The sequence below is a fragment of the Phaenicophaeus curvirostris genome, chromosome 1, assembly GCF_032191515.1.
Source record: "Phaenicophaeus curvirostris isolate KB17595 chromosome 1, BPBGC_Pcur_1.0, whole genome shotgun sequence".
NCBI classification, from domain to species: domain Eukaryota; kingdom Metazoa; phylum Chordata; class Aves; order Cuculiformes; family Cuculidae; genus Phaenicophaeus; species Phaenicophaeus curvirostris.
The window spans coordinates 36,417,210-36,444,718 of NC_091392.1; the positions used below are offsets into that span (position 1 = coordinate 36,417,210).

A 27,509-nucleotide genomic window follows, 5' to 3' on the forward strand; every position below is an offset into this window, starting at 1 on the left:
CCACTCTGAGCCATCTCATTAGCTGTGCTGCAGAGCCTTCGTTTTAATGGCAAGCTTTGAAAGGGTGCTGCTGTATGCCTTTGTTAGCTTCAATCTTATTTGGGAGAGGGATAAAGATTTCATTCCAGGTCTCTTTGTTTGTCTTTCAAGAACCACTAAAGCAGTATTCACACAAATTTTGCAGGAATGTGCCCTGTGCCATAGCTTACAAATTATTTGGTTTTGGTGCACTTAAAGGTCACCTTCCAAATTAGCAAAATTTTCCTACATCCTGGCTTTTCAACCTTAAACGTAAATATTGTTTCCTAACTGTAAGTGAGGTTTGTTCTTTATAACATTTGGTTGCTTATTTGAAGATGTCAAACTTTGGAGGTTTTATTCTCCAAATGTGCAGAGCTCTAGGACTAATAAGTCTTTCGAAGTATAGTTAACAGGGAAAGGAAGTACATGTATTATATAAATAGCTATTGTTACGTTGTATTACACAGCTCAGAAAGAAACTGTTTGAGAGACAGGCTTTCATCTAAAATTTCAGAATTAAAAAGTAGTCCAAAGAGCAGCAAAGACCCTTACAAACCAAAATCACTGTTAAAAATATCTTCCAATTTATTATTTTTTAAACCTATTTTCTCTTTATAAGTTGCAAAAAGAACAAATTAAGCCTAAGTACTTTGGAAAAAAGTCAGAGAAAATACTGAATGCTTTAAAGACTGGTCAGTATTCCCTCTTTACTCTCCTTGAATAATTTTTCATCCGTTTCAGAAATTTAGATTTCTTCAGTCAATGGGCTCACTATACGCACAAGAAAATTTCTATAAGCCACTTGATCTATGACGTAGATGAGAAGTAGGAAATGTGTTATAAAAGATTTTTTCCCCCATTGTTAATAATTAACTGTATGTTTTACAATACAGACAAGTATTTATGTCTACGGGGGAATTCTGCCAAATCACACTGGGATAAACAGCAACCTACCCCAACAAAGGACTCTCCAGGTTTGTAATTTAATGGAGTATACATCAGCAAAAAGCTGTAGTTGCACTACAAATCATAAAGGAAATATCTTGGCCCAGCCCTCAGCAGTCAACAGCCCTATTCAATTAATTGCACTTATTTAACTGCTAGCAACAAAAAAATCACTCGGCAAATTGATTGTGCTATTTCCATATTGCCGAAGAGCCAAGGAGGTAAAGAAAGACTCCCCCCTGACTGGAGAGGATGTCAAGATATGTTATCTGATACAGGGCTAGCCTACAAGCTTCAATAAAATGCAATGAATCCTAGAAATTACTAGATGAGACTCTAGAAATATAGTCCTTTGGTAAGGGAAAAAAATTACAAGCAGGAGGGACAGAAGTGCTCAACTTGCAGTACAAGAGTGGCTGTTTCCATTTTTTCAGCTGGTCCTTTATGGCATACGTGACATGTCTGCTACATTCAAGCCAACTGTTTGTATCCTGGGACAAACAACACAAAGCTACACAAATATATGTTCAATATGAGAGAAACTGCCACTAGGAATGCAGCTGCTACCAAGCTCATTCTTAAATCAAAGCATTAAGGTGCATGCTGACCACCTTCCTCAGTGTGGTTCCATAAAGAACAAACCAGGTATGGGCTTTGGAAGGGGTTCCCAAACAGGCAACAAACTTCTTCGGCAACTCAGGCATAAAGACAGGCTCACAGCTCATTTGCAAATTAAATAGTTCAAGGCACAAGAGAAAAAAAAGGTCATTAGTTTTACAAACAGCATGACATCAGTATGATTACATTAAAGATGAGTCTAAATTAAATACACCTTGAGAATAACAGTCTGAATTCATTAGGCATGTATCGGGACTTCGCACTGGATCTCACTTGTTCTTTGCAGATGATGCTCTCAGCAATGACTTTTAGAAGAGCCCAGCATAGCTTTGTTCCTAAACTCCAGTCTGATCCCACTGTTAGGAGCGGGGAATGCCAGCTTACAATGGCAGACAAAATTCCCTTTACATTCCACTGCAGGATTGGAGGCCAAATTAAATCTCTCTAATCAGCGCACCTCAGTGCCTTCATTGGGGTCAGTGCTCATTAGAAGGGCAGTGTGCACACAACTGTTTCACGAACTGGCATCATTTGAGGCCATCTGCCTTCAGCCTTCTGCCAACAGCTATAGCAGTCCTAAAAGCTATTAAGATCTGAAAGCAGGATAGAAAGCTTCGTGAAAAAAAGGCCAGGCTCACAAATCTTAATGCATAAATATTAAAAAAAACCCCAACAACTGAGGCGGGTGAAACAGACACCACGATAAGCCCTGTCAGAGCCTTCATGGCATTCCTGTGCTTAGGAACGGCTTCTCTGAAAAGCAACACGATGCACGCTGCCATTTACTGTTCACCCACAGGCTACAGGCATCTCAGAGCCCAGCTCTGGAGTCCTCCTCTGTATAAATGAAGTGAACAAAAAGTATTTTCTGGTTGTTGACCTGACAATGAAGACATTAAGCATCTCACCTCACATATAAACTCCATTTTCAACTGACCTTTTCAAATTTGTGGTTCATAATGCAGGCGTGTGCCATTTCCTTCTATACAAGTAATCACAAGAAAACTAGCAACAAGATATGCCCAGACAGATGGACACAAGTTTGCAGACCATTAATCGTTGCCACTCAGCCCTTAACTTGCTCCAGCGTGCCGGAGGGTGGCAATTAGTGTCTGACATGCCCTGAAATATGGTGGCATTTTGCCTGATGGCTTTCCTTCTTTAAAGAGTCTTTTGAACCATTCTAATGATTTGCTCTTATGTTTTGTTGCTTCCTATCACTGAAATTAACTCAACATTTCAACTGCGTGGAAGACACAGCATACATTTTCCCTATTATACCTATGCTTATATTCCACAAGCATTAATGGACATTACAGTCATGCACTGAGTACATACCATGAAGACTTCCTGAATTAAATACAGCAAGATCAAACATGCCAGCAGAGCACAACCATATAATAAATTGGGCTTCTAGTTTTCAGTCCTACTTCTTTTAATATACCGAAACAGTTTTTTTAAGGGGCCTTCCAGCACATTTTATTATTTATATACTACTCCAACCTCAGTCCTGTGATGTGACCTGTGTGGGCAGACCCTCGAGAACACGTATAGCTCCAACAACTGCATAAGGGTCTACGAATGTAAATCAGATTGAAGGATCTGGTGCTGTAATCTCTCCTTCTCAAAGCCTGTCTCCTCACAAGTTGGTCATACCGTAGTTATTGACAGTAAATGATCTCAAACTGATGTTAAGAGGAATCCTGCAAGGTTAAAAAATGTTTGCACACCTTTCTTTAAGTAAATACCCTGAAATATGCTATCACTAACACTCAGTATTTATTAAAAGTGGAATGTCTCATTTTTAATAACTCAAATTTCATTTACACACTTTCTGCCTCTTGTTTACAGTTATGTCTCTCTGTGCTTAGGAAAAAGAAAATACAGAACTCTCTCTTTCACTTCTGTTTTGTCTGTTCTCTGCAGCCTCTAGCCTGCAGCCTTGGGTGAATGCCGCAGCAGTGTACTCTCACTGCAAACAAGCCAGGAACCGCTCATCTAGTTAAAAAAACCCAACTGTTGAAAATGCAAATCAATGCAAACAATTCTATTGGCTTTTCCAGAACCTGTATTTTACATGACAGATCTTTTTTATAATCCCATCACAAGAGATTTTAAATTACCTAAGCATGCTGCTGACCAGGATAGATGCTGCAAAGGAACTCTGAAATGTTGAGAGGTCAAGTTTAAGTAAAATACAAACTTCATAAAAACCCTGTCAATGTTTCACAGGTTGAAAAACAGAACTGTGTTTCTTGTCTGAAGGATGTCTCCTTTCCTTTCTTGCTGTAGGTAGCTAACTCCCACCTGCTGTTGAAATACCATTTGCAGTTTCATGCAAGCATTAGGAGTAATGGGGCGAAGACCATTTCCAGTATATTGTGCGTCGAGAATCCAAAAGCCAGGTACCAGGACAACAATTACAATTTTGGGTCAAATACCAGGTTGTACCTTAAAAAGAACACCACCCAAAAATTAACAACTGTCTTTAAAAAAATTATTTACTTAACACCCAGGAGGGTCACACGGCTGCAAGGGAAGGGCAAGTCCCTCTTTGCCAGTGCACAAACTTCCCATACAATCAAATAGCAGAGCTGTCACATTTATTTTTTTCACCTGGTCATTCGCATGGCTTGTGTTTTATATAAACGTACAGATTTTGAGGAACCTTCAGAGCTCTCCTATGTCAGACAACAAATTTCAGAAGCACTAAAAAAAAAAAATTCACCATACTCCCAACTAATGCTTCTCCTCTGTGCACTCATTTTCCTTCCAAAAAAAGTGGTACTGGAATCACAGTGGTCCCAGTACCGGCAACATCTCTGGGAATGGAAGCTGCCTTGTTTGCTCAAGTCTGTAAGCATCTTTGTGGCACATTACACAGCCAAAGTAGCCATGCAAGACAAAGAGAGATTCCCTGGGAAAGAAATCTGAAAGAATTCTGCATCCCCTTCCCGCCAATGCAAAAAACACGTAACAAAAGATTGAAGTGTTTTGTGTAGTGGGGAAGGGGGAAAGAAAAGCAGCTCTATTTGTCCACTCCAGGGATGTCTACTTTACTTCCTTATCTCACATTAATGAAATAAATGTCACTACCAGCTGCAGCCTTGGCCTCACAACCCTTCCAAACTATAACCACTGAGGACTCCAACTCCCATCCTCCGCTGGCCACGGCTTTTCAACTGGCACTGCAGTGATGGGAGCATGAGGCTCAGCAGAGGCTGGTGAATAGCAGCACCTTCAATTAAGTGGAGCAAAAGCTCATTACGTTATGAACTGCCACTTTTGTTAGTCTTTCTGCTAAGATGGCCAAAGACAGAGTGCACGGGGCAGCTGACCTATTTGCCTTACTCTTGGATGCAAACCAGACAAGACAAGATCAAGATCTATTGGTACAGCAGTGGAGAAGGGAACATTTATAATGATGGATTTCTCTTCCTCTCTCCCCTAAAAGATAAAGAGACTTTTGTTTTGCTGATACAATCCTAGCACCTATCACAGGCCCTACATTTGTTTAAATTAAAAACAAGAAAGGCAGACACACTGAGCACTCTGTATCTGGTCAGTAGATTTCAGTCAGAATAATTAAAGGGTGCACGACATATGGAAAGGCATTTTATTAACAGCAGAATTAAGCTGAATTTAATAAAAGTGCTTTATGCCACCTTTTGCATTTAAAAAATTTCAGTAAGCCATCAAAATAAGTTTATTCACACGGCTTTAATAAAGATTTAACCCTGCAGCGGAAACAATTAAAAAGTCAGTATTTGCCAGCGGTTACCGCAGCGGTGTGTAGCTTATTGTGGCATTCAGGCTGCTGCTAAATCCTCCTGCTGCTTCCTCCACAATAGTGATGTGTGGCCTGTGAAATGAGCAACACGTTTCAAGAATCAAGGTGCCGCAATCTATCTGTCGCATGGGGGTGGAGAAAAAGAGCAGGGTGAGGGGAGGTCTTTCTTCTCCTTCAGTTCCCCACAACAGCCCAGATCTAACCCCTGCTTTAGCAACGATGCATGCAGGCACAGCCTGCTCTGTGGCCTTTAGTCCCACTTCTCCAAGCACTGAGGGACAAACCCAACATGAGGACAGGTTGCTCTGCTACAACCACCACAGAAAATACTGTAGACCCCTCCCCCCTCAACCTGCTTCAGAACTAAAGGTAGAAAAACAGCCAAAAGGTTAGTAACTGCCAATTTCTTTCCCTAGAGGGTGTTCTGGACTTCCCTATATTTCTGTAAAATTCAGTCATGCTTTATAGGTCAGGAAGACAGGGTCAAGCCCTATAAAAGGGCTTTAAGAGGACTCAGAGAAGCCCTTCCCTGCTCTGCTGTCCTTGGGACTCCTTGTCCTGGGCCAGGGAGTTGACCGGGGAGTCCTCACCTGTGGTGCACAAAGCTTCCTGCACCAGACCTGGGCTGCTAGCAGCTCCCATCCCATGAGAATCTCTCCTCCAGTTGGAGCAGGGGGCACCTTTGTACCTCGAGCCACACGTCCCTTCCCAACACAGCTTTTTTTGAAAGAAATCATGAGATGAGGCAGCTTTAGCCTGTAATTAAGAACAAGCACTTTCTATTTTCTAATTCTTAGCCATCTCTGAACACAATTTCTCTCTATTCCCAAATCATGATCTGTGCTACAGCAATCCGTGGCTAAACTAACAGTTAAATTATAACATCCATGTCTCCAGTGCCTCACTTCTAGTCCACACTCTCTAAATCCATTCCATATATCACCAAATTTCAAGCTCGCATATCCCTTAAGTGACCTCTTAGATCATCTCCATCACTTCCAAACACACCCTTATCGACTTTAGGGTTCACATTTCCATCTTGCACCTTTTCTTGCTTGCCTTCCAGCAGCTTAGCAATATCCTTCCAAGACCTCCTTCCTTTTGGTGAGCTGCCATCTCTCCTTTACATCATATTCTTTGAAACCTCCATCAATATCAGAGAAAGGACAAAGCTAGGGGTTGCTTTTAATTGAAGGGAAAACAGTGAAGGCAGTCCTTAAGGACTTCACAAACCTCCTGTTACACACAGAGTCTAAGAGAGCAGCTTTTCATGGGTGCCTTTAAAACAGAAACACTGAACTTCAGTGCTGAAATTTCATCTTTTCTATACTCAACTTCAGCAGAAAACACAGTAAGCCTGAGCTGCAGAGGGCACAGGAATGGAACGCAGGAAATTTATGAGCTCTCAGAATTAAAACATTCCTGCAAGAAAGGCAGAAATGGTTTGTGGTGGGTCTTTTATGGGAGTAGGAAGGGAAACCAAATGACCTTAGGTGATCTGTCAGGCAACACATTAAGGAACTGGCTCTGTGTACGGTGCTGGTAGCACAAGAAACATCATCCCCGTGCTACTCAGTGCCACAGAGTCAGTGAGAAACCTCCACACAGAGGAGGGAGGGATGAGCACCTTCTATTGAGTAGATAGGGGAGAGTGCAAAACTTCACCAGAACAAGGAGTTAAAAAGGGGCACAAAGTAGGGTACAAACACTAGGGTACAAAAAAAAGGGCAATATTAACAAAGAATTTCTGGTCTTCTTTATGATCCCAAGTTTTGCAAGCATCAGGCACAATAAGAGTATTTACTCCTCAAGAAATATCTACAAAAAAAAACCAAAACAAAAAACATTTTAAACTGTATTAAATAAGACAGTCTAGACAGAATACTATTTTACAAAAGAAACATTTGTAAATACTGAATAACATTGAACACACTCCCATTAAGGCAATTATATACAAAAGTAATTTTAAAACCCTATTTCCAAGCCATTCAAAAAATATGATAATGTTATGCTCTACTATGATAATACAGTAGTCTATTATCATATGACAGACGTACATGCAGACATTTATGTAATAATTACACTTGAATACCTTCACATGCTATTCACTATTGCACTCACACAGTGCTTGTTTTCAATTCTCATTTCAAGCATTTATCACATTCTTCCTAACTGCTAGAAGGCAGTGAGCTAGGCAATTTGTAAAACTGTATTTTAAGTTTTATAATCTATTTTTGTTCCAAATTGATATTTGCTGGGGTTTTGTTTCTTTTAACCTCCTAGAAATGAGTTTTAATTTTGGCCCCTCTAAGCAGTTCTGAGGAACATGTACATCCTGCTGATATATCCAACATATTTAAACCCCAAGCAAATTTTTATGTTCAAGCTATAAACCCTAGAAAATAGGGATCTGTAATGAAAACGTTGACAGGCATTTAACCAAAGCCATACTGGTGGGTTTTGCTAAACAACGTAGCAGTCTTACTTTTATTTTCTTTCAGACCATGTGAAAAGACATCTGTAATAGTACATCTTTAGCGACACACATTATGGAAAGCTATGGGAAAGTTACAACACACATTATGGAAACAACATACAAACATTTAATATGAAACATTTAGACATACTTAAGTTACATGAAGTTTGATAGCAACTATAGTAACTTGAACATATAAGACTAAGGTATTTTCTAGACTTTTCATTGTTAAAGCCAGATCTGACAAACACTACGCACACAGATAACTTAATCGATGAGCGCAATTTGAGAGTTCAGAAGGACAAACGCATACAAATAACTGTTTGCAAGATCCACACCTAAAAGTAATCCTTTTTGTTAACAGATTACTACTAAAAATCCAATTTTGAGACTCAGCAAGTTTTTGTGCATTAAATTTTCATTTCCATTTTATGGAAAGAGATTATACTGAACCTTTGAATTGACAAAGTTTTAATAAAACAAGTTATCAGAAACTATACTATAGACATTTACTTAATAAAGACTTACACCATATGCCCAGCACCACCTTCATACAGATGTATTGTAGTTTAATCTAATCCTAGAAAAGTATGGTTTCCTACTAGTAGTTGTTTTAGTAATTAAACACTTCACAACAATTTAATAGCATCTAGGACTTTATTATTTCATACAAAAAAATATACTAAGTCTACCCCTGTAATTTCTTTATCATTACTTTTACTTGATTTTACGAGCACCACAATTTTCTTTGATCTACAGGAGAGAAAAAGGCAAAATATCTCATGCAAAAAATGTGATGTTAGCAGCACAACATTCAAAGTGTTAAAGAAATGAAAGGGGTTTTTTTAAGAAATGAGAATCCATAAATAATTAAAAAACACAGCAAAGCAAAATAAGCCATCTTTTTCCTTTATAGCTTGGTGGTCTGCTACAGAAAACATACGTACATGGAATTTGCATAATCATTACTTGTATCAGTTACTTGCTGGTATGCACTAAGGCAACTGAAGTAGGGTTTTTTACATTAAAATTTTGGGGGGTTTTGTTGTGATTTTGGGTTGGGGTTTTTTTTGTTTATGATGTAATTTCTGTGAACTAAATCCTCAGAGGTGCTGAGTGTATCCCACATTTCCAAAGAAATTTAGAGCATTCACCTCTAATACAGCAGGCTCAAGGAGCAACACTTATACATCACACAGCAGACACAACAAAGCTGTAATGATTACTGGAAATGACAAAACCTTGAACCGATGTGAATGTAATTTGCGTACAAGCACAGACTGATGTGATTTTTCCCAATGCCTAAACTTTTCTTATAATATTTTTAAACCTTCTTAGGGTCTCAGGGTGTGCTTTATGTATGAATGACTCCTCGATGGGAAGCTTTTCATATAGCGGTAGGTGTGCAAAACAGCATATGCTTAGTGCCATCTACTGGGACTGCCTGGTCATACTCTGACTTTACCATGCCAGCTGTAGAAAATGTTGTGGGCAAACTATGCACTAGGTTTGCACACATTGAAATGTTTAGTCCTAACTTCAGACAAAAAAAATGCTTTTAAAATACAATTTAGAAGAATAGATCCACACACCAGGTGGTAATATACAAATAGAAAAAGAATAAATAAAAAAACTTCACTAGCACAACTGAACCAGTGCAACTCACACATGCTTAAAAAATAGTGTTTCAAGAGGTCTTCCCTGTTCTAAGATAATTCCTAACACTATTTCATTCGTTAAACTTTTTTTTATTGGGGGCGTGGGGGGACAACTTATTTCTAATCTGCAATTATAACTTTTATATATATATATATAAAAAATACTTATACTATAACTTATATTTATATAAAACCCCATAATACTTAAAGTAGATCATGTATTGTAAGCCCAGAGGTACCATTCCAAGCATGGAAATTTAAATTATACTTTCATTCAAGTCCTGGTCTTGCAAATACTTAGCTGCATGGAGCTTAAAACTAGGTTTGAAAGCCCAATTTACCACTCTGCCAGCCATTTGTAGCCCTGCTGGCACTTCACTCCTTTATACTGAGCGGGCAAGGGCTCCAGAAGGTTAGGAAATCTCCTTCCATAAGGAATTTGCAAGAAGAAGAAGGCTGAACTCCACACCATCCGAGATTCAGTGGGCACATAGCATGGTAGAATGGTTGCAGGGCCACAAGTCAAAAAGCACTGGGTGGTGGGAAAAGTACTAAATCGAAGTACTATGTTATAAAAAAGTCACGAGAACTCGGGGTGTTTTCTGTATATTCAGAAGTTCAAGTCATAGGGTATTGTGGCATTTAAGCAGATGTTGGCTCTAGATCTCATTCCTGTGTTTAATTTGATACATGCTATACTGTTTACTTGCAACCCCCTCAATATGCTACACACAAAAACCAAACCAAAGGCAAAGCAAAGTTAATTTATAAGCATCTGGGGAATTTAGATTACTCTTAAAATATGTGAGATATGTGATTGCATTATTCCACTGTTAGCAAATGAATTGGGTTTTATTCTATATAAATATATATATATACATATAAAGTCACCAGTCAATGGGACTCATTCTGCTAATGTTTGCACAGTTATGGATGAAAGGGACAGGAGCAAACAGTAGTGTTTATGAGCGTTTTACTCCAAAATGTGATTGCTGGATTATACCAGAAAAATCATTTGATGGAACAGCTAATGTGATGCATTGCAAACACATACGCAATAGCAGAACCTCCCATGGGCTGTTTCAAGCTGACCAACCTTGAGATCCCCTTTTCAGAGCTGGAACAAAGTGGCCAAAAGACTGAGTGCCCCCATTTTAAGGCAGGCACCGGCAATATAAGCATGCATTGAAAGATACATCATGAGGGCTAAGAAAATTTGCTTAACCTTTATTTTTAGGATTTTAAATCTGGCTCACCAGCAAATATAACAGGAAACCAAGGTCAGGTGGACAGAATGTGGCTTATTCTCTTTCTTCCTCAATATGTGTTTGCAGCATCTATCTATGTTAACAAGACTTTTGTGCACATGTGGTGGGAAACAGAACACAAATGCTGCAAAAACTGGACAAAAGTTGGATTTTGTTCAAATAAATTGCAATCAGCTTTAGAAAAAGCCATCCGCTTGAAAACTGATGTCTTATCACTGAAAAAAAATCTTTAAAACATCAGCTCCATATGCTTGTTAAGTCCAGCTCTAGGGAAAAAGCACTTCTAACATTTTGAACCCTTATGAACCAGTTGTGAGTGCAGTACAAACACCCAGGCAAGTTTTTTTCTGATGCTTCAAATACTCATCAGCCAGGATTGTATCTTTTTTTATTTGGGTGTCAAGAAAATTCCTAGTAATGTTCAAAATTAGCTCAGTGCAGCTTTTATTTTCTCCCGCATAACCAGGTACACTGACATGATTATGCAGACGTTACAGATACTGTTGCCTTTTAAGTGAAACACAAAACACTTATGTTCAAGGTTTTTGTGATATAACCAGTTCATGGAGATAGGGTCTCACAGCACCTTTCACAGAGCTAATAATAGCAGAACCTAGAACTTACATGAGAAGTGCAGCTGAATCTGGGCATTGAAGTGCATGTTTACATTTATTTAGAAAAGTGTCATATAACTAAAGAATACACTGTCAAAGGAATTAATGAATTACGTTTTAAATTCTGCACACTTTTTTATACAGAATTGACAGTACATATTTGATTTATAATAAAAATGCAAAAAGGGGCACAAAAAACCCCTATGACATACTGCTAGAGGTTTCAGAAAATATTTTTAAGTCCTATGATTCAACAGCAATCAATATGCTACATTCTATTATCTATCTTTTTTAAAAACTCTAAATCCCATTTGATAAATTATTTTTGAGTTTAATTCCACTTTTTTTGCTAAGAATCAGGAAAATAATGTAAAATTTAAGAGAGAATATGCTGGACAAGGAAATCAGGCAGCATTTCCAAGCAATTCCTAAAATCTCATATATGAAAACTCTCACTCAAGCCAGTGGCTTTTACTTAATAAAAACAAAAGGCAAACAAATCTCAGGTTCCAAGGAAAACTGAAACAAACCAGAGCAAACCCATAGCACATCATTTCCTGCAGCAGAGACACCCATTCCTAGTAGGGCCTTAATTATGCATGACACAACAAGGAGCACCCATTCAACCTGAGGGAAGCCCACAGGCTCGCAGGGCCACTGGCTGGCTCTTTGTCACCAAATGCAGCAGGTTGAATGCAGACATCACTGTGATATCCTCACCAACAAAACCAGAGGCAAAGAACAGGGGCAAGAGCTGAGTAGGGAAGAAAAAGAAAAGAAAAAAAAAAAGAAAAAAAAAAGATGAGAACAAATTAAAACATCAAAAAATTTAAGATACATTCAGAGAAAAAAAACAATGCTTACAATTTTTATGAGACTACCACGTGGGAGTACAATTCTAAATGCACTTTTCTTAGTATGTTTAGCCCGGTTTTGACCCACCCCACCCCAAATATTTTGATATCTATTACACAGTACTTGGTGAAGCAACTTTCTATGCTGCCAAGAGACAGGGGAGGGGCATATTGACAGGAGCATTCAAAACAGCTCCTTTGGACACCTAACGTGGAACAACTCGGGGTGGCAACCTACATGGTCAGAAGAGCAGAGGCACTAAGGGATAAACCTCAGGACCTCAATCAGACAACAGGAATCCTGCTTTGAACACCCAAGAATGCAGGACAGATCAAATGTGCAGACTTTTCTATTTTATTCAAAACAAAATCACACCCTACAACATTTCTGAACAGTGAATGCTGGAAACTAGTCATTGCTAGAAATTGTTCTTTTGATGACTTGTTTGAGGAACATAACATTTCATTCTAATAAACTTACCAGTTATCTTAAAACCACAACATCTTTTTTTAAAGGCAGGAAACAATTCACATTGTAAACTGTCCATGAGCCACACTTAAACGCTCTTCTGGTCAGTTTAAATATAGCAAACAGGAAGATGGCAGTCACGAGATCTTATTTTGGAAGAATTTAATGCATGAATGTGCATTCTTCACTACGGGAGTGGTGAGGCACTGGTACAGGTTGCCCAGGGAAGTGTGGATGTTGAGGCTCTGGAGAGAGTCCAGAGAAGAGCAACAAAGCTGGTGAGGGGGCTGGAGAACAGGCCTTATGAGGAACGGCTGAGAGAGCTGGAGGTGTTTAGCCTGGAGAAGAGGAGGCTGAGGGGAGACCTCATTGCTCTCTACAACTACCTGAAAGGAGGTTGTAGAGAGGAGGGTGCTGGCCTCTTCTCCCAAGTGACAGGGGACAGGACAAGAGGGAATGGCCTCAAGCTCCGCCAGGGGAGATTTAGGCTGGACATTAGGAAAAAATTCTTCACAGAAAGGGTCATTGGGAACTGGAACAGGCTGCCCAGAGAGGTGATTGAGTCACCTTCCCTGGAGGTGTTTAAGGCACGGATGGATGAGGTGCTAAGGGGCATGGTTTAGCGATTGATAGGAATGGTTGGACTCGATGAGCTGGTGGGTCTCTTCCAACCTGGTGATTCTATGATTCTACGGTCCCTGGAAGAGTTCAAGGCCTTGAACACCTCCAGGGATGGGGCAGCCACAGCTCCCCTGGGCAACCTGTGCCAGTGCCTCACCACTCTCAGAATAAAGACATTTTTCCTCATGTCTAGCCTCACTCTGCCCGTCTCCAGCTTACAGCCACCGCCCCTCGTCCTCTCCCTCCGCGTAGTCTGAGGCCCCGCCCACCGCCGGGAGGCGAGTGACCCCGCGCGCCCCCTGGCGGCCGCAGCGCCCAGCGCAGGGCGGCGCCGCCTGGCGGTCTCGGCCCGCAGCCGCCATTAAGGCTGCGCCCGGCCCGGCGGCGGCTCCGGCTCAGCCCCGCGCTGCCCGCCTGTCCGGAGCGGGTGTTTCAGAGCCGGGGCGCCGGGGTCCCTCACACGCTCACCGAGACCGCTTGGAGGCCCCGCGGCCGCTCCCGGACTGACAGCCGCTCTCCGCAATCCTCCAGGATTATAAGAGAGATGTAGGCTCTGGAAAACGCCAGGTAGTTCAGCGTTCCCCGAGGTGTGTCTGCTTTGTCTCAAGTGTTCATAAAGACTCGTAGAGTCGTTCGGTCGGAAAAGACCTTTGAGATCATCAAGCCCAACCGTACCTGTCCACTGCTAAACCACAGCCCCAAGCGCTTCATCCACCCATCTTTAACGCCCTCCAGGGATGGGGACTCAACACCTCCCTGGGCAGCTGTGCCGGTGCCCGAGAACCTTGCAGTGAAGAAACTGTTCCTCATGTCCAATCTGAACCTCCCCTGGCGCAGCTTGAGGCCATCGCCTCTCATCCTATCGCCTGTCACTTGGGAGAAGAGACCAGCACCCGCCTCGCTACAACCTCCTTTCAGGCAGTTGAAGAGAGCAATGAGGTCTCCCCTCAGCCTCCTCTTCTCCAGCCTGAACAACCCCAGCTCCCTCAGCTGCTCCTCCAAAGACGCACCCCAGGACCTCAATGTCTTTCTTGTAATAAGGGTCCCGAAACTGAACACAGTATTCAAGGTGAGACTCAGAGGATATACAAGTCCTGAAAGCCTAATGAACTACAACTGAATGTTCATGAAGGTACCTTATAGCAGTTAACATTTTATTCTGTTGTTGCTTATGTTTTGATCACTATTTTTATTTACTCTCTACATTACGGTAGTTTCAAGTAGGAGGAGACCTGCTGGTGCTGGGATTGTATGTAGGCAAACGTCCTTCCAGCACTTACAGGGAGCCTACAGGACAGCTGGGGAGGATTTTTTTATCAGGGAGTACAGGGATAGGACGGGGGTGAACGTTTTTAAGCTGAAAAAGGGGAGAGTCAAATTAGATATTAGGAAGAAATGTTTTACTGTGAGAGTGGTGAGGGCACTGGAACAGATTGCCCTGAGAAGTCATGGATGCCCCCATCCCTGAAAATGTTCAAGGCCAGGTTGGATGAGGCTTTAAACAACCTTATCTAGTGGAAGATGTCCGTGCCCATGGCTGGTAGGCATGGATGACCTTTAAGGTCCCTTCCAACCCAAACCATTCTATGATTCTATGAAACTAAAGCCTCTCCACAGGGAGCTTACAGATCATGGTAAGAACTGCTTGCAAAGAACGAGTGAAGAGCAAAGTCAATGTCATTATAATGAATATCTCTGATTTGGAGGTACTCCACACCCTGACTCTACAGGTACAGAGCTCAGGCTGACAGAGATCTGTGGAGACATTTTATAGGGAAGAAGGAATTGATGCTGTGGGCCTTGTTGACATTGAGTGCTTCTTCCCTATAAAATGTCTCCACAGAGATCAGTGATACTCGACTTACCACAGTGACTACAGCAGGGTTGTGCTCCCCTCACACAAGCCTTTCACCCTGCACATGTCTGGATAACAGCACTGCAAAACTCACAATCCAGGGAAGAGGATGCTGGCTTTAAATGCTGCTTTTTATTGTTGTGATTTATGCATTTCAGGGGGTGTTGGGTTTTTTGAATACATGCTGCTTGCTGCACTGCCTGCAACACCTGGGACACCCCAGACACCCACGACCCAGTGCTGGCTCCCCACTAATGTCCCCTGGTGCAGCCAGATCTCTTGGAGCCCCTTCACTGCACTCCACCCTCTAACCTCGCACAGTGCAGAGCTTTCATCTGCCTGGCTCATTTAATACAGACAACACACTCAGAGATAGCTTGTAAATCTTATAATAATAAATAAAAATTCAGCGGTAACTATATATTGAGGTGGGCTTCAGGAGCCTTTTGCTAGGATGATACACATTATAACTCCAGAAAAGCCTTCCTTTTAGGATACTGATATCCCATTATTGACTTATAGTGAAGTACTGCCAGCGTTCAAGAGCTTCTGTATTGTCAGTTGCAAACATTCAGAAATGACAAGTTTGGCCCCTGAAAAAACATGATTTGTTAAAAAGTAATACAGGGCGTCTGTCAAACTTGTTCTTCGGAAATTAAGAACTTTGTACATTCTCAGGTTATGTTTTCTCAACCTCTGTCTGCAACTAGAGAAATTTCTTTGGGGAAGGGACAACTGGAGAGATTAAATTCTGATATTATCACATCTTGCTTTTAAGAGCTGTAAGGGAAACATCAAGAGTCTCAGGAGCTGATAACACTACTGGTTTAAGTTTTCCCATGTTTAGTGTTTTTCCTGACAACTCAGGTACAGATTTCCTCACATTGCATGAGAACCCCAGCTCTTACAAGCAAAATATGAAGTTCTAGCTCCTTACAAGTAAATTAAAAAAATAACACACTTTTTTTAAGGGACCGGTCTTTTTTTTTTTTTTTTTCCTTGCTCCAACAAAGAGACTTTAATAGTGTGAGGCTTCTACTTTTTTTCCAATTTCCCTCCCCCATGCCCAAGTCTCTGGCCCCATTTGGAGGGCAGGAAACAATTAGAAATATTTACACACTAGTCAGAGAGCCAGGCTCTTTGTCAGGACTTTCTATGTCACTGAAAAAAGCAAAGAGCAAAAATATTGCCACACCGGAGAAACCCAAACAACCAGAAGTTAGAAGACAGTAAAGGCCTAGAAGTCTGCTATATTCAAGAGTTTCATTAACAGTTTAGTTTTAATCAGTATTTGTTTTGTTAATCTTCTCCAGTACAGCAGTAAGTTCAAAGAGTTGTTTTGCAAAGTTTTAGTTATTTACTTATTTTGAGATAAATCAAACTATAACCAAATGTTTTACTGGTAAAGCTTATTGGAATATTTAATATATACATTTATGCCAGCCTTAGCGTTTGGATTGTTTTTTATTTGGCTTTTGCTCACCTAAAGCTGCTGCCAGTCAGACTCAGCAGACAGAACAGAGCAACCACTGGGCATTGCAGGAACAAGAAGTGCAACCTAGGGAGAACCACAGGAGCAAGTGTTTCAGTATGTCATGGATTTCTGTGTCTAAACAGTTATTTACCACTTAGTCATTTTCCCTTAACACACTCTCTGCTAATGCCAAAGCTTCTGGACTTTCCTGTTCCCTGCATTGCACTTGATGGTTTTTACGGACTTTACTGTTTGCAGTAAATGTCTTAGTTTTGTCATGGTGTCTGCTAAGGTGGGGAGTGGGGACTGCAATGTTTAATAGCTTATAAGGAGACATATAAATGGGGTCTGATCCAAAAACCACGACTGAGCTGCCAGCTGTGGCAGAAGTCTGGAGCACAGGAAAACTTTCCAGCAGGGGGATGAGGACTGTCAGTTATTCATCAGAGAAAGAAGGGAAGAGTTCCAGTTCCCCCTTTCAATCCCAGAAGATCTCTGATCCTGAAACTCACACCCTTTACAGAGCACAAAGTATTCTTGTCTCACACACACACCTCACTACCAGAGCTAACCATCCCTTCAGTCCTGGCCTCCCAACAGCCTACTAGAACAATGAGGACACAGCCTTCGGCCCTCAAAATCTCTGTACATCCTGTAAATATTAAACATTTGTGCTTTATATTTTTAGACAACTGCATGTTTCAATGCATTGTACTGTATTTGAAGCATTTGGCACAATATCGTAAAGGTAATTGACAAAACCTTTGAAACTCCCCTTTAAAGAGAGATTTTAGGCTCTGGATTTTCATGTGCTTGTATATCCATTGATAATGCAAACCAGGTGTCTTCACAAGTTCATGATTTCCTATTAAAATACCTTGCAAAAGCTCACTGTCTGAAAGTAAAATACTTTAATCATTAACAGCTAACAACATGCAGCAAAACATCAGAAACATAATCACAAATATAAGCTTCTCAAAGACTTCCTGAAGAGTCATAAAACATTCTGAAATAAAATAACTATGTTAGCCTTACAGGCCTGCAAAAGTGCTGTAGCATTTAACTTGCATGCTTGTCTGCATATACATTTTCCCTGTCATACAATACTTGCTTCTCAGTTACAGCCACAGAAATCACGAGTATTAGATCTGAATTCCCACTTCACTTTTAACACTCTCAATTAAAGCGTGTTCTCCACAGCAGTTTGTCCTGGAATGTGCAGACTGAATGGCAATCCAGTCTACTTTTAGGAAGTTTACATTGTGCCCTGATAAAAGCGGTAGTTACTGCCTTACCCCATAATATTTGAGTGGAAAACCAGAACATTCTGCTTTAAACCTTAAATTAGTACTACTGTTAGAAAGGAGCCTGAGCAGTGAGGTTCAAAACTTTTTTGCTTTCTTGAATTTTACATATTGCTTTATACTGGATTTTGTTCTTAAACCCTTCCCACAGTAGAATCACAGAAACTGTTAGGTGAGCAAAAACCTTTAAGATCATCAAGTCCAACCACAAACCTAACACTGCCAAGTCTACCACTAAACCATGTCCCTAAGTGCCATAGCTCCATGTCTTTTAAATACAGAATCATAGACTGGTTTGGGTTGGAAGGGACCTTAAAGATCATCCAGTTCCATGTCCCCCTGCCACGGGCAGGGACACCTCCCACCAGACCAGGCCGTCCAAAGCCCCATCCAGCCTGGCCCTGAATACCTCCCCGGATGGGGCAGCCACAGCCTCCCTGGGAAACCCGGGCCAGCGCCTCACTACCCTCACTGCGAAGAAATTCCTTCTTATGTCCAGTCTAACTCTGCCCTTCTCCAGTCCCCACCCACCGCCCCCCATCCTATCACCACAAGCCTCTGTGAACCTCCTGGGACAGGGATTTTCTCACCCCCTTTCTGCAATACAGAACACACAGTCTAACCCATAGGAGTTTTTAAATATCAGTTTGGCTAACTTATGCTTTAGGATACTGCCAGATCCAGCTACAGATGTCTTAATGGTCCTTACATACGGGAATGATCGCTTGCAAAGGAAACAGAAAAGAGCTTAGCTGAGGAGTATATTCTACATTTCATCATGCGAATGATAGTGGTTGTCTCTGCACGTGCAGAAGGTCCTCCTCAGTTCCACGGCTTCCTCATGGGGCCCACAGGCCAGCCGTCTTTCTCCTGTGAAACAGGGTAGTATGGCCCAGTCTACCAATGTTACTGATGGATTGTTTTCATATTCTAGCTGGGAAGCTTCAGTAGCAATACCTTCTATTTTCACTTTAACAGCTGGAGTAGGCAAGGAAGAAGAGGAAGAAGGCTGAGATCAGACAAAGAAGAAAGCAGGGAAAGAAGATGAGGAAGGATCAGATAGCATGGCAGCACTGCTCTCCCTATAGTGGGAATATGTATTCTCACCTGCTCACCAGAGTCCTTCTCTGTGATAAGTAAAGCCTTAGGGACCACCCATCCTCCACATTCCATCCTTAGGCTGTGTATAGGTTTCCCACTGAGGCGAATCAGAGATTTTTTAGGAGTGCAGCCTTTAGTCTGAACTTTATTACCCAGACTTTGCTCCTGCACCCAAGAGAAATTAGATTTCCACAACAGATTTTAGATTCTTGTGCAGGCTGGAATTATCATCTTTACAATAAAATAACCATTAAAATTTTAGAAAATAAACCAGACTCCGAAGCCTTTGCAGACAATTCAGGATAATTTCAATGATTTCAATTGTTAAGAAAAAATATGCTAGGTTAGGCTGTAGAACTCCATGTGTCTGTGAGTTTGGATTTCTATTAGAATGGTTATCCAGGATAGAAAAATTATGTATACTTCTAAAAGAAAAACACGACATCAAAGCAGAGAATAAAGAGCTATATTTAATTTTCATTTAATTACCAAAATGAACTAATATTCTCTCTAGCATCATCTGCCAAAGGTTTAAATTCACATTCCCTTGCAGGGTACACTTTTTTGTTTGCTGAATTGGCCACTGCTGTTGCTCCCCTTTCCAGCTAGTGAAAAACCAGTCTGGCAACAAAGAGGCTGGTGTGCTGTGTAACTAAAGCCCAGAGGTGTGTCCAGGGGCCAAGTTGAAAAGACCTGAGGCATGAGAGTTTAAGTAAAACAAAGTGGGGTTTTAAGGTTGTACCCTTCCAAAAAACAGAAGGGGAAAAGTGCATTAATGCCTCCCTGTTCTACAACTGCTTCCATAGAGGAGAGAATCATGAAACTGAATTCTCTTTATTTTACCACTTAACATTTGCATACAGCAGGGCACTGGTACTGGTCCCCTCTAAACAACCAAAGGACATGGCCTCATACAGTGGGGATGAAGAGGACATCCGTGCTACACTCTGTACAAGCAGACGAGGGAATTAATTAGAATTAATTAATTCATTCTCCTTTAAATACCACAAGAGTTAAGAGGGTCCTAGCTCAAGGGATTCTGGCTTGGTCTTTAGGGAGGGGTGTGAAATGGAAGTTTTCATTTGTGTAGACCCTAGACACTCCAAGCCTTGTGGGCAATGGATGAAATGGGAAAAGTGGAATTGCAAAGAGACAGGAAAAAGCAGAAAGACCCCCCAGGAGAGGAAGAGACTAAACAAGTAAAGAGGCCTCGAGCCTGGCTAGGGGCAGAAACCAGTGCATCTCTGAGCTTCACCAGTGCGCACACATCTGTCATTCACAGATTGCTTCTCAACAGTTACGACTGGAGATGCTTCCCAAAGGAGAGTAAATATAGAACAATTGGGAATTTCCCCCATCCATTCTTGCTCCTCCCACATCTAACGCACCAAAATAGAGCTGAGCTGCACTTTCATTTTCCCTAGCTTGGTAGCCTGCCAACATAGAGCACACTCCTTGTAGGGCAGTGAGTTTGTAACTACAACGGTCATAAACTGTTCTTAAATGGGTCTTTTCTGAGAATCACAATCCTTTTAACATCTTGAAAAATATCTAATCTTTTCTATTCCAGGCAGACCTCTCCAGTACAGTGGTAAAGATTTAATTGCTTCTGGTGCTCAGATGTTGAGATACAAGTCTTCTGGAAATAACCTTTTAACTTAACAATTCCTACTGGCAAGCACAAAAGCTTTTTGCATTGCTCATGAATAAAGAATTAGTTTCCTAAAAAAAAAAAAAAGAAGAAAAAAGAAAAAGAAAAAAAGAGAAAAAGAAAAAAAGAACATTTAAAAATTTCTGTGTTACAGCAGTGGATACAGCTATTCAAGCGGTACCGTAACAGTAAAGACATGATATCTGTTTATGCTATCAGGTCAATTTGAATAAATATGTTCTCCCTGTCCACCAATATTTGCCTTGTCAAGCTTACCAACATAACAGAGCTAATAAGCTTTCCATTCTCTCCATTTTTAATTCAGGGCAAATCCCATGCAACATTTACCAGAAAGTGAAATACAATTTTCTTTTTTAGAAGTGAAGAGAAGCCCTTCAATAGGAATTTCTGTTCTGCTTTTCTGAAACAACTTTGTACTAGTTTTTACTTCTCAAAGAATAAAAAGGCTAATTTTGAAGATTAAACAAATCATAGAATCATAGACTCATAGAATAACCAGGTTGGAAGAGACCCACCGGATCATCGAGTCCAACCATTCCTATATATCATATATCATGATATATATATCAATATATCATTTGGAATTGGAGTCCTTTTAAATTGTGTTACACGGTACTCCATAACGCAGTGTACTTCTTCCCCGGCTTACAAAGGTTATTTGCCCGGGTAACAATACACAACAGATATGTGATACAAGCTGTTTCTCCAGGGTGGTATATCTCATAAAAATGAAGTAAAGAGAAAGCCTCCAGCTGAAAACTGGTATGACTTAATAATCTTAAACATCAAAAAAGCCTCATTCATTTGAAAAGATCATACTCTCTCTCCTTCCTAAAATGAGACAAGTAAAAACCAGCCTTTCAGTAGTTTGCTGAGTATGTGCTCCTGTCCCGCACAGCACAGATGGGCTGCAGCATAGAAGGTGTGAAGGAAGCTGCCACTTCTGCTGCACAGAGAAGCTGAGTTCTGAAACATCACAAATTAGTTAATTTGATGACCTTGTTTTCTGAGGCACTGTAAGGAAATGCAGAAATGACATTTACTAGTCCGGTGAAGGAGACAAGGTCCTTGAACACATCAAAGCTAAAACCAGTTGTGACTTCAGATGTGGTTTTGGTCCCTGATTTAATGATCTCCCAGAGTAAAATCTGTATTGCAGAATAACAAACCCCAAAGAAACAATGGTCCCTGTCACAGCAACAAACTAAAGCATCCTCAATGCAGGATCAGGTGCCATGGGGTTATTACAGTGTCAAATAATCAGTATGACCAGCAGATTTTTAAGGTACTTAGAACACTTTTAATCTAAAAAGTAGTTGTGCTAATATCTATCTAAATGTATATGTACATAACTTGTCAATAAATGCCACACACCCTACCAGACAAATAAACTTCTGGTGCAAAAGACACACATAAATCCCCATCCTACCCAGACATCAACTTGTATCATTTCACAGTTCATTCAATTCTTCTGCACAAACAACTTGAAAACTGAATTATCTCCCTGTATTTTTATAATTTACTACATGAGAAAATATAATTTTTAGATCAGACCATGAACCTCACCTGAGTATCATGTAATATTTTGTAAAAAAGTTTATAAGCATGGGGTTTATAAAATTTAGTTCTGATCTCTCTGTTAGCTAGCATAACTGCATTTCAGACCAATTCAGATTGGTTGTTTCTCTTTTTTTTTTTTAAATCCCAGCTACTAGAAAAGCATTTCGAGCTAAAGACATCGCAGCTTTCAGTGTCTCCCCAGCAGTCTCTCCCTTACGTGGAAATTTTCTACGTGGCTTTCTTTAGAAAACAATACCGCTCATCACCACAGAGAGGAGCCATCTCCCTTGCATAAAAATAGGTATTGCAGTCTCCAGTTACACTTCAAGCAACATCCTTCAAACAGAATCCACAGCACACAGAAGTCTATGCATATGTCAACAGTATAAAAGCACTCATTAAAAATGTACCTTTGATCATGGATTGTGTCATGATGATACACAGAAAAGCCTTATGAATATACAAGAAAACCTCAGCTTTTTATCCAAAAATAGTTTAAAAAAGTTATAGCATGAAGAAATTCTGATGCTGCCCAAAAAACCATAAAACAATGGCTCAAACACTGTAATAGTAACATTAACTATCCTAAAATAAAAGAACCTTTAGCAGTTGAAAAAAACAAACAAACATCTAATCCATACCAAAATAAAATTCTATCAAGTAAAACAGAAACTCCTAAGTCTTCCCAGTCAGAGATGTACTTTTGTTTCTATGAATAGCAGTGAGAAGACACTACAGCAAATAAGGAAAGAGTATTTATCTTGATACTTTAAATCTTCTTTGAACTTACAGTACAATCGGATGAGTGAATACAGAACATCAATGACTGAAAAGTAAGAGAGCAAAGAAAACTATTTCTGTCCTAACAGCAATAAATTTGATTCAAGTATAAAGATTATTTTATTTTTAAACCACTGCCCAAGGTGGATTAATTTAACAAATACTTTCATTTTAATTTCAGTAACACTATTTTCTTAAAACAAATCTTCACTTAGTTAGGCTATCATTAAATATGTTGATTAACCAAACATACATAACTTTGCAGGAAATATTCTGCCACTATTTAACAACCAGGATTATATGTACATCTACCTGTATTTAGGTAATTAGAGGGATAAAAATATTTGTTCCGTAATCCTTTTTCCTTCTTACAAGACAAAATGTCAAAAGACAATCTTCTTTTCCAATGAAAAATGTTACTTGGAATCCACGTGGGCTGAATTCTGATTTTCATTCCAGTGCAGTTTAAAAATGCACAACATAGCATTTTATTTTTTTTAAATTAGCTAAATGTATTTACACTGGATGTACAGCCCAAGCATAAAGGCATCATAAGGCTATTCTTCTGTTCATGAACACACGGAGTGTAATATATTCTAGCTAAATATATTTTTTTAAATCTGATTTGATTATTTCACTCTTATTTGATTGTCTCTCAAATGTCCAGGATGTAAAGGTGTCTCTTCCACTTCTTTTAATTGACTGAAAATACTAAAACTTACAGCTTTTTCACTTCACATTGCCCACTCCAAATGCATTGAAAAGACAAAAATACTGATCCTGTACCCACCAGCTGGACTTGTAGCCAACAGAAATCATGTAAAACCTGTCTGCACAGCAAGTACTTCACTTTAGGAAAAAACAGAAATACTTTCTCCCACTCTGTGAGAGTGAGCATACAATGGGACTAATACAAGAGTTATCTCCAGGGTCAGTTCCCACACCCCAGCCTGACAGCCACCAGTGGTCAGAGGTGACGCTGCCTGCCAGCTGGCACTGATACCGAAAATGTCAGCAAATAAAACTCTCTAAGACTCATTTTGGAGTTTTAGAAAGCAAGCATTCTTTATCAGGCCTGGGCAACATGCATCAATCATCTGTAATGAGACAAAGGCTAGTTACAGAATGTATTTCCCACCTACATGCATATGTATAAATTTTTCCCAGAAATCTTATGCATATTCTATTACTTTCCAATGTCTAATTTTAAACTTATGAAACTTTACAACAGTCAAAACTCTTGCTAAATTGGAGCTGGCTCCCGCTCTCTGCTTGACCTTGCCTTTCAGATTAGTAAGGATTCCAAACAGAGGTGATTACAGAAGAAGAGACATCTGTTTAGCACAAATCGTTCCTCACAGAATACATTATCATTTTCAAAGAAAGGACAGTGTCTGAAAAACACCTTTTTAAGGAAAACATGCTATCAGAGAAAGAAAACATGCTATCAGAGGGACATTCTGTCTAACTTTCAAACACCACAACTGCTTAGATGAAACTTAACTGTACTTTAGCTTAAATCAAAATATTCCATTTTGAAATATTCCACATATTGTATCAACACCAGGGCCGGCAGCAGCCCTCCGTCCTGCATGGACCACCTGCAAACGCAGGGTCACGGGGGAACATCACAGCTGCCAAGTTTGTTCTCCTCTCCCCTCAGCCTTTTGCTAGTTTCAAGGCTTTGTAGTTCAGCTTCCCATCTGGATCAATATTCTAAGATAAATCTGGATGTTTTCTTTGCATAATCTGTTCTTAAAAGTGACATCTGTTCCACTTCCTTCAGCAGCAGCAGCAGCACAGCACCCGCAGGCGGCAGCCTCCTGCTCCAGCCTGCTTTCAGGAACTTCATTAAAGCCTTTCCTCAAATGTTTCTGTCCTACTTCAGCTCACGCTCCAAAAAAGGAAATCCTGCCCTTAAAACATCAGGAGTTCCTCTTAACCGCCTTGGTCCTGACATTTCTTACCACTCTCGCTGACACAAGTAAAAATTCCCCAGCGACTCAGCCGTGCCCCCACAGCATTCTCAGGCCTCAGCGCAGAACTGTTCCTCTCCCACTGACCACTTCTGCACACCTCAGTGCTGAGCATGCAAGTCTTCAGCATCCCTCATTGAAATAAAATTACAAAGGATGTGCCAGCTCTATGTCCACCTTCTGGTTTTCTGAAACAATAACTGCTGCTTAGAATTCCAATATGTTTGCTTAGTATGGTACTTCCTATAGCATTGGTAGATACATACATAAAGATCTTCATTCTCTTACATTTACATGCATGTGTACTTAAAATAGATATTCACAGATAGACCTTACCTGCGTGTTTGGAAAGTTTATGTAGTTGCTAGGCAAGACAAATAAAAAAATAAATACACCATAAGCTATGATAAGTTAAACCCATCTGTAAATTTTGCTATTTGTAACCAAGTAAAAAGAAAGCAACACACACAACACATCACCGGTTTGGCAATAAGCTGACTGCCCAGTGACCCTCCCCGGCAGTGTATTTGAGGGTGTTTATTCTAAGAATCACAGAATCATAGAATCACCAGGTTGGAAATGACCTCTTGGATCATCCGAGTCCAGCCATTCCCATCTGCCACTAAACCATGTCCCTGAGCACCTCGTCTACACGTCTTTTAAACACCTCCAGGGATGGGATGGTGACTCAACCACCTCCCTGGGCAGCCTGTTCCAGTGCCCAAGGACCCTTTCCGTGAAAAATTTCTTTCTGATATCTAGTCTGAATCTCCCCTGGCGGAGCTTGAGGCCATTCCCCCTTGTCCTGTCCCCTGACACTTGGGAGAAGAGGCCAGCACCCTCCTCTCTACAACCTCCTTTCAGGCAGTTATAGAGAGCAGTAAGGTCTCCCCTCAGCCTCCTCTTCTCCAGGCTAAACAACCCCAGCTCTCTCAGCCGTTCCTCATAAGACCTGTTCTCCAGCCCCTTCACCAGCTTTGTTGCTCTTCTCTAGACTCGCTCCAGAGCCTCAACATCCTTCTTATGGTGAGGGGCCCAGAACTGAACACAGGATTCGAGGAGCGGTCTCACCAGTGCCGAGTACAGATGGAGAATAACCTCACGGACCTGGTGGCCACACCATTTCTGATCCAAGCCAAGAAGCCATTGGCCTTCTTGGCCACCTGGGCACACTGCTGGCTCATGTTCAGTCAGCTGTCAACCAACACCCCCAGGTCCTTCTCCTCTAGGCAGCTTTCTAGCCACTCTTCTAGTCTGTAACACTGCATAGGGTTGTGCCCCAAGTGCAGGACCCGGCATTTGGCCATGTTAAACCTCATGCCATTGGTCTCAGCCCAGCGTTCCAGCCTGTTTAGATCCCTTTGAAGAGCCTTCCTGCCCTCCAGCGGATCGACACTTCCACCCAGCTTAGTGTCATCTGCAAACTTGCTAAGGGTGCACTCTGTGCCTGTCACTGATAAAGATACTGAACAGGACTGGACCCAGCACTGAGCCCTGGAGGACACCACTTGTGACTGGAAACAACAGAGGGAATCATCTGAAGTATTTGCAGTGACTAATTTCAGACAGTTCTACCTCTTTTCCTGCAGCCTAGTAACATTCCCTAGGCTGTGCCATCCTCAAATGACCATCAAAACAACCTCTGAGAAAAAGAAGAGAAGAGTGATTTTCTTGGGGGATTCCCTTCTGAAGGGAACAGAGGGCCCTGGCGGATGTGCTTGCCAAGCCCCTCACCATCATCTTCCAGTGGTCCTGGCTGACTGTGGAAGTCCCACTGGACTGGAGGCTGGCTGATGTTGTGCCGATCTTCAAGAAGGGTCACAGGGAGGATCCAGGGAACTACAGGCCTGTCAGTCTGACCTCAGTGCCAGGGAAAGTCATGGAACAGGTGATCCTGAGTGCTATCATGAAGCACATGCAAGAGAACCGGGTGATCAGGCCCAGTCAACATGGGTCCATGAAAGGCAGTTCCTGCCAAACTAACCTGATCGCCTTCTATGAGAAGGTGACCCGCTTACTGGAAGAGGGAAAGGCTGTTGATGTAGTCTTCTTGGACTTCAGTAAAGCCTTTGACACGGTTTCTCACAGCATTCTGCTTAGGAAACTGGCTGCCACTGGCCTGGACAGGCACACGCTCTCCTGGGTGGAAAACTGGTTGGATGGCCGGGCCCAGAAAGTGGTGGGAAATGGTGTGAAATCCAGCTGGAGACCTGGAAGTCCCTTCCATCTCAGACTATTCTATGATTCTAAGATGCACAAAATCTACCCCTGTCAACCGAAGTACTTTCCTTCTTTCTTTCTGTTCTACAGGCAGAAGGAAAGCAGTAAATCCAATGGACCTCAAATAGAAAATACTTGATGACAGAGCAAACTGGAAAAGCCTCTTCCTTCTGGATCAAGGCCCCATAACACGGGTGCAGAGCTGCTTGAAAAATAACACTTTCAGCGCTTCT

General features: G+C 41.1%; 1 protein-coding gene across 4 annotated transcripts in view; it reads right to left on the minus strand.

The window, feature by feature from the left end:
* MSRB3 (methionine sulfoxide reductase B3) overlaps positions 1–27,509 on the minus strand; it is an 88,193-nt gene that overhangs the window by 54,205 nt on the left and 6,479 nt on the right. For 2 of the 4 annotated variants that reach the window (XM_069852784.1, XM_069852773.1), the window contains exons 2-3: positions 16,673–16,747; positions 12,018–12,144 (exon numbers count right to left, since the gene is read on the minus strand). The exons of 1 other annotated variant lie outside the window; for it this stretch is intronic. In XM_069852784.1, coding sequence (XP_069708885.1) covers positions 12,018–12,093 — 76 coding nt within the window. In that variant the 5' untranslated portion in view covers positions 12,094–12,144; positions 16,673–16,747. The remainder of the gene's footprint in view (positions 1–12,017; positions 12,145–16,672; positions 16,748–27,509) is intronic. One more of the 4 variants, XM_069852765.1, reaches the window with a different exon arrangement.